Below are 8439 nucleotides of genomic sequence, written 5' to 3'. Positions count from 1 at the left end.
AAGACTTCCTGATAATTTCAAGAGTAGATCGTCAGCATAAAAGGCGCGTCTTCACTTCATAAATATTTCCAGAATTTTTCGAAAAGGATGCATTAATATGACCAAGCATCAAAGCGGTTCAGAACGGAGAAAGTTAGTAGCTTGCAAACAAATCATTTGCCTTCTTTATTTATAATGAGCGTGTGTGTGTGTGTGTGTGTGTGTGTGTGAGTGATTGTGTGTGCACACAATTACACATACACATAAGCACATTGCAGATAGATAGATAAATAAATATGTATAGATGTGCGTGTGTGTGTGTGTGTGTGTGTGTGTGTACATACATACATATATATATATATTTATATATATATATATATATATATATATATATATATATATATATATATATATATATATATATATATATATATATAAAGGGAGACATACACATCAAAATTACGCGAGTGTGGTTGCATGTGGATGTGTCTCCACTGAAGTAAAGATATGCCTCTTCATTTTTCATTTTTTGGAGGCCGGGAGGAGGACACATTACACATTGCAATAACGAAGGCACACGCTTTTAATTAATGAATTTTAATTCAATTTTCAGACACAAGCATTTCATTTCGAACAAACATTCTATCACGAAACGACAGTTCGCTTGTCTTTTCTTCCTCGCTCTCTACGGTAGAATTCCGTCAATAATTTCGCCAACGGTGTGCTTGCCAAGTTCCTGGTTCAGATAAGCGACCAGGGATGGTACCAGCTTCTCCTGCACTTGTGGCAGTATCTGTCCCATGGTAGAGACGACGAATTGATGAAAATAATAAGTTAAAAAAATGGAGAGAGGGGGATGGGAAGGAGAGGGAGAGGGAGAGGGAGATGAAGAAAGAGAAAGAGAGAGAGAGAGAGAGAGAGAGAGAGAGAGAGAGAGAGAGAGGGAGGAGAGATTCAAGCAGAGGAGAGAAAGACCAGGCAGGCCGGAGTTGACTTAACAAGGATGAGTAAAGGAGTAACGGATATTAATCCTATTCTCGACCGGTGATAAAACATCGAGGCCGAAAGAATATAACAGTTATGGTATTTATATGGTATTTATTTCCATTTATTTATTAGGATTTGGGGATTTGTCATCCCATTTGGATAAATACATGAATGGCTATATTTGATGTTTTCGCCTATTTTAAGTGATCGATCATGAAATGTAATCCTTTACCAAAATGAAATGGTAAAATATAAAGTTAAGACTATGGCAAACGACTGAATTTTCCAAGGAGAGGGGAGGTTGGTTGATGGCGCAGCTCTTCAATTTTACTAAAAAAGAGGTATGTCTGGTTCTCTTATATGAGAAAAAGGAAGCAGATTTAAAGCATAAGTGAGGGTAAGGTGGGAGAATACACGAAATACGAAATACTAATGATTTAAAGTGTCGGAGGTGAAGATTCAACAGTCTACCATCGTCTCTTTCAGGGAAGAGATTAACATGTCTAAAACACGTTCGAGAGTTTGATGGCGTGTGAAAAGAACGCGTGGATGTGCTATCTGTTTCGTTGAATGAGATAAAATGAGGAAAGAAAGAGAAAAAAGAAAATGAAAATTGGATGAAAAATCAAGATAGGAGATGATTGAGGGAGTAATAAATTCGTATGAAGGTTATTGATAAAGAGGAGAAGGAAAGGAGAGTCCATTAAAATAAATAACCTTAGGGGAGATACGAAAAGTAGTAGATCCTTTTGCGTGAAAGTTTTACTGGTGAATGAAAAACGATTCGATTGCTAAAGGATAAAGAAGAAAATGTTTTCTAAAATTTTTCAGTTGGAAACGTTAAGTACGGAAAGAATGAACAGAAGCAATTGTTCTGCATGGACTGAAAAAGGGAGTCACACATAACGAGATGAACAATAAGGTAAGCACAGAGGTAAGTTAGGAGATTTTGAAGTATAGTTGGCAGCCTAACAGAAATGAGATTACACCGAGAGATATAAAAAGTTATATATATATATATATATAATATATATATATATATATATATATATATATATATACATATATATATATATATATATATATATATACATATACACACACATATGCGTACATATGAATATATATATATATATATATATATATATATATATATATATATATATATATATATATATATATATATATATATATATATATATATATATTATATATATATATATTTATTTATTTATTTATTTATTTATATATATATATACATACATATACGTAGATATATGCATACACACATGTGTGCGTGCGTGTGTGTGTGTTTGTGTGTATGTGTGTGTGTGTGTGTGTGTGTGTGTGTGTGTGTGTGTGTGTGTGTGTGTGTGTGTGTGTGTGTGTGTGTGTGTGTGTGTGTGTGTGTGTGTGTGCACACGCGTGTGTGTGTGTTTATGTATGTGCGTGTGTGTGTTTATGTATGTGCGTGTGTGAATGTGTGCTTATATCTACATGCGACCTGACTCTGAAACGTTCCCCGGCCTCACCCCGGCCAGGATGCGCTCCGCCAGATCGGAAAGAACGCCGCTCACGATTTCCCCGAAAGATCCTCCGCCCAAGAAGTTGTCGAAGTGAACGTCGAGGACGTCGAACGCGGCCGCCAGCTGAAGGTCCTCGATCTGAAGGGACGCCAGAAGCCCGAGATATGGATGTCTAAGAAGGGAGCCTTTCGTTCTCATACAGAGACAAAAGCGCACACGTGTTGTATATACAGTGAATCAGACACACACACACACACACACACACACACACACACACACACACACACATACACGCACACACGCACACACATACACACATAGAGAGAGAGAGACAGAGAGAGAGAGAGAGAGAGAGAGAGAGAGAGAGAGAGAGAGAGAGAGAGAGAGAGAGAGTGAGAGAGAGAGAGAAAGGGGGGAGAGAGAAAAAAGAAAGAGAGAGAGAGAGAGAGAGAGAGAGAGAGAGAGAGAGAGAGAGAGAGGAGAGAGAGAGAGAGAGAGAAGAGAGAGAGAGAGAGAAGCAGAGAGATAGATATAGATAGATAGATAGATAGATAGAGAGAGAGAGAGAGAGAGAGAGAGAGAGAGAGAGAGAGAGAGAGAGAGAGAGAGAGGGAGAGAGAGACCGTTATAGCATGACAAAATGGTCAGGTTAGCTCTCTCTTTCTCCAAAACGAAGCTCAGCTGAAAGCCCTCGAGTGATATGTCACAGACTCTAGAGTCAATTTTGATGGATAACAAACGTGACCACAAGACACAATAGAAATGCCGGTAACTGCCTCGACGTAAAGTGTTCTCTTAGAACTATATGTAGAACTCGGCAAACAACAACAACAACAAAAAAATCCCTGAGAAGAATTACTAGGCTACTTGACGACTTACTGAACATTAGATCCTTTAGTCTGTAAAGAAGCAGAATAAAAAAACGTAATGGTAGAGTACTATATACTATATAACAATTATTTTGTATCTGTCTTTTATATACTGTTGAAGAGGGAGAGAGAGAGAGAGAGAGAGAGAGAGAGAGAGAGAGAGAGAGAGAGAGAGAGAGAGAGAGAGAGAGAGAGAGAGAGAGAGAGAGAGAGAGAGAGAGAGAGAGAAAACATTTTATGGAACTTGCCATCACGCAGGCCTACCATTGGCCACGTACCTGAAGGTAATCGTCTGGAGTGACTGTAACATCTCCCAGTCCGCTAATATCAGTCGAAACGATCTGGATATAGAAAGGACCATTTCCAAAGATGGGGAAGACACTCAACAGGAGACCGTCAGCCCAATATTGACCGTCGACCTGTCAGTGATTTTGATGCGCTGTATTAAACTTTTATTAATGTGCTGTATTATCAACCCTCTGCATTAAGGGTGTTTTTGTACTGTATTACTGTTGTCAATATTACCAATCTCATTATCAGTTCTATTATTGCTGCTCGTGTGATTATAAAATAAAATGATCTAAATCGTTTTTATTCATTTTGTAGTTCTTGTTTCCTCTGTAAAAGCTGTCCTCCTATTAACATCACTGCTATTGTTATTTCATTATCACTGTTACCATATCATTGATGATAATGATAATGGTAACAAATGATTATAAGGATTATAATCATAATAATGAAAATATACTACTACTACTAGTATTACCACTCTAATACTTTTAATGATAATAATGATAATGATGATAATAAAAATGGTAATAACAATAATGATAATGATAACAATAATAATTATGGAGATGATAGTAACAATAATGACGATAAACCCAATAATATGGTCGATTAATACAGTAATATACTGATAAACAACAACCCTCCCTGACCAGGCCTCGAACCTCTGCACTTCAGGTATGACCCAGAATGAGTAATTCTATCAACTGAACCAGACTTCTTCTTCTTCTTAGCTTTATCCCATTCTTATATGGGGTCGCAATGATCATGGTTCTGGCAGATATCTTTTATGGCCAGATGCCCTTCCTGACGCCAACCCTCTGTATTTACCTGGGCTTGTTACTGGCACTGACTTGGGCTGGTTTGCCCACCCAATGGTTAGGTAGGCAATCGAGGGTAAGTTCCTTGACCAAGGGAACAAGGAACTTCATCATATCTAGGTTCGATTAACTAAAATTATTTAAATCAATGCAAGTGCACACACCAATCGCCACATAGGAGTGCATGGGTGCATCCGTGCACACATGCATCGCCCGCATGACTATGTGAGCACGTGCGCTGATTTTCATCAACTGAACCAGACTAGCCAATGGTAAATGGTGCAACTAGGATCATGTTAGCTCCAGAGACGTTATTTATCTACCACGTACTCACTCCAAGATCATCACAACATGAAAACTACAATTAAGTATCATGCTGTGACCACGGCGGCTCAGACCGTTAAAGAAGAAGACCCTTAGCAGTAGTGGAGTCGATCATCATTACATTTAGCCCATTTTTTTTCAGTTGTGTATTTGTAGGGAGAGAAATTTGGAATGCTTCTATTTTAATGCATTTTATTTGAAAGAAATTATTCCATGAACTATTACCATTAAAAAGTGTCTTGTTGCCAATAAGTAACTGCTTTATTATCCTTATGACGGTAATTATCCATAATTTAAGAACCAACATACTAGATTATTGGCAGCACATAATACCCGCTGGCCCATGAAATAAAAGTTATGTCTCATATGTACAGATGTATTTCTGTAATATACCTCATTCTGGCTCATGATTAGAGTAGCAGAAGTTCGAGTCCTGGTCAGAGAGAATTGTTACTTACACTTTAACATGTCTTGACTGCCCATGCGTGAATTTACCCGAACAGTGACGATGTGGAGACCGAGAGTTAGCGCTGCTTGCTGGAAATCAACATGCACAGCCGTCGGAGAGAAGCTGGAGAGGCCGCTGATGAGGAGCTGAGATGCGTTAGCTTGGAGGCTGAACTCAGGACCCCTGGAGGGATGTTGAGGAGAGAGTGGGGGTTGAGTTACAGGGTGACTGGCTTATTTCTAATTCTTTTCTGTTTTCCAATTCGCTTTCTATTAATCTTCATCTGTCTCTTCCTCTCTCTACACACACACACACACACACACACAGACACACACATAGACACACACACACACACATACACACACACACACACACACACACACACACACACACACACACACACACACAATTATATAGTCAAGTATACGTTAAATTAATATAAAAAAGACGATAATATTCCTTATTCTAAACTCTACTGCCTCCAATATATATGTAAAATCATATAATTAATTATATCCTGCACTGACATTCCACCACCACCACAAAAGAGGTAGCCCAAGACTCACTCTATACTCGGAATGTCGATGGACCCGACGTTCAAGGGATCAAGAACGGGTATGCCTAGGATGGGAATACCCGTCTTCATGGCCTCAGCGAAGTTTTCCAACACCATCTTGAGGTAGTTGTCCACGCTGTCATCTCTCTCCTTCCGCTGAGATGAGGGCTGGGCTGCGGATGGGGGCACGGTTGAGAGGCAGGCTGGTTTCCGTAGTCTTAAGTTAGTGAGGTTCGTTTGTGTTGCAGGTTTTACATTTTTGTCTGTAGTGTTTTGTATTTTTTTCAATCGTGAATGTGTTTCTGTTTGGTTCATTTTGGTTATAGATGATGTCGATTTAGGTGAATGTAATGGAGAGTGAATGATATTGAAAGAACAGATATTACAGTTCATATAATAGTACTACTACTGCTGTGACTACTGTCACTGATACTACTCCTGCTGCTACTACGACTACTAATATTATGATTGCTACTGCTGCTGCTCTTAGTACTACAACTGATAATGATAATGAGAACTATAACAATAATAATAGTAACAATAGATATATAAATAATGACAGCAATAATGATGATAATGACTACTACAACAATACTGATAATAGTGATAATAATAGTAATGATATTAATAATAAATATAATAATAATAATAATAATAATAATAATAATGATAATGATAATGATAATGATAATGATAATGATAATGATAATGATAATGATAAATAATAATAAAATAATAACAATAATAATGATGATAATTAATAATAATAATAATAATAATAATAATAATAATAATAATAATAAAATAATGATAATAATAACAATAATAATAATAATAATAATAACGTCAAAATCCGCCAGGTTACCCCTGGCCCTGCGGTTCAACCATTTTTGTATTAACAATCAAAAGAAAACAAGACTTAAATGGACAAGGGAAGAGTATAATGAGGCAATGCACTGCTTTGCTATGCACTCGGGAAATCTGCTGCAAAAGTTATATGCATGTTTTGTTGGTGTTCCATTGCCTCAAACTTCAATCACCCTAGGTCGCTGGTAGTGACCCGGTGTTTGATTTTAATTAGCAGATCTAAAGAAAATGATAATAATAATAATAATAATAACAATAATAATAATAATAATAATAATAATAATAATAATAATAATAATAATAATGATAATGATAATGATAATGATAATGATAATGATAATGATAATGATAATGATGATAATAATAATAATAATAATAATAATATTAATAACAATAATAATAATAATAATAATAATAATAATAATAATAATAATAATAATAATAATAATAATAATAATAATAATAATAATGGTAACAATAACAATAATAATGGTAATAATAACAATAATAATGGTAATGATAATAATAATAATAGTAATAATGATAATGATAATGATAATAATGATGATAAAGATGACAACAACAACAAAAACAATAATGATAGTAGTAATAATGGTAGTAATAATGATAGTGATAATAATAATGATAATAACAATAATAAAAACAATGATACTACTACTACTACTAACACTACTACTACTACTACTACTAACACTACAACTACTACTACTACTACTACTAATGATGATGATAATAGTAATAATAATAATAACAACAACAACAACTTCAACAACAACAACAAAACAACAACAACAAAACCGCAGGGACCTAGAAATACCAGTTGGTAACTGGCGCGGGATATCCAACTTCTTGGCAGTAAGGCTAAAATGCATCCTACTTCTCAAATCAAAACAAAAAATAAATCATGCCGCATCGCCCGTCGCGCGGATCAACAAGGGGCGCGTCCCCCAGGGCAAGACTCGCCTGGGATTGAAAAGTATGCTACAGAGTCTAACTCTTCCATTATTCAAAATCAAAATCCGCCAGGTCACCAGGACGGGATAGCTCCCACCCCTGGCCCTGCGGTTCAACCATCTAGTACTAACAATCAAAAGAAAACAAGACTTAAATGGACAAGGGAAGAGTATACTGAGGTAATGTACTGCTTTTACTATGCACTCGAAAAACCTGAAACGAATAATACTGATGACACCTATAATACATGGTGTTTCAGGAATAGTGAAAGTGAGAAAACGCAAATGCTTAACCCAAACAAACTAGCCAATGTGAAAATACATATTGTTCGTAAAAAAAAAAAATGACAGATTTAGAAATCTCAGTAATCAAAGACCAAGTCAAAAATGACACTATAGAGATACAGATAGAAGAAAATGAAGTGGAAGGAAATTTAGATGAACAAGAACTTGACATGCCAAATAAAGTTGATCTAGCAGTTGGAAATAATATCAATGAATTAGAGCCGCATGAGTTTGTCGTAGACGAGGAAGAATTGCTGGCTAAGAACTAGTTGAAGAACTATCGGTAGTAAAACATACCGAAATGAGTGAAAGAGAAACACTATTCAAAAATAGACATACCCATAAATATAAAAATATATTAAACATGGGTAAAAAGGCGTTAGAACAACTCTGTCATGAGATAAATCCTGATTTAACCGAATTAAACGAACTAATGTACGCAACAGGAAGAGTCCTCCAAGCAAAATGTGGCATTAAGTTAAGAAAGAAGGAAACGAAAAAAGAAGCCTCGCAAA

The 8439-nt window shown here is 36.0% G+C and overlaps 1 protein-coding gene across 1 annotated transcript in view; it reads right to left on the bottom strand.

Moving 5' to 3' along the window:
* Positions 1 to 599: 599 nt before the first annotated feature.
* LOC119583348 overlaps positions 600 to 8439 on the bottom strand; it is a 26490-nt gene continuing 18650 nt past the window's right edge. The window contains exons 6-10 of the mRNA XM_037931820.1: positions 5809 to 6061; positions 5290 to 5425; positions 3640 to 3780; positions 2499 to 2630; positions 600 to 772 (exon numbers count right to left, since the gene is read on the bottom strand). Coding sequence (XP_037787748.1) covers positions 665 to 772; positions 2499 to 2630; positions 3640 to 3780; positions 5290 to 5425; positions 5809 to 6061 — 770 coding nt within the window. The 3' untranslated portion in view covers positions 600 to 664. The remainder of the gene's footprint in view (positions 773 to 2498; positions 2631 to 3639; positions 3781 to 5289; positions 5426 to 5808; positions 6062 to 8439) is intronic.

This window comes from Penaeus monodon, chromosome 17, assembly GCF_015228065.2.
Source record: "Penaeus monodon isolate SGIC_2016 chromosome 17, NSTDA_Pmon_1, whole genome shotgun sequence".
In the NCBI taxonomy this organism is placed as follows: Eukaryota; Metazoa; Arthropoda; class Malacostraca; order Decapoda; family Penaeidae; genus Penaeus; species Penaeus monodon.
The sequence above is the reverse complement of the archived record's forward strand: the minus strand, read 5'-3'. Positions and strand labels throughout refer to the sequence as shown.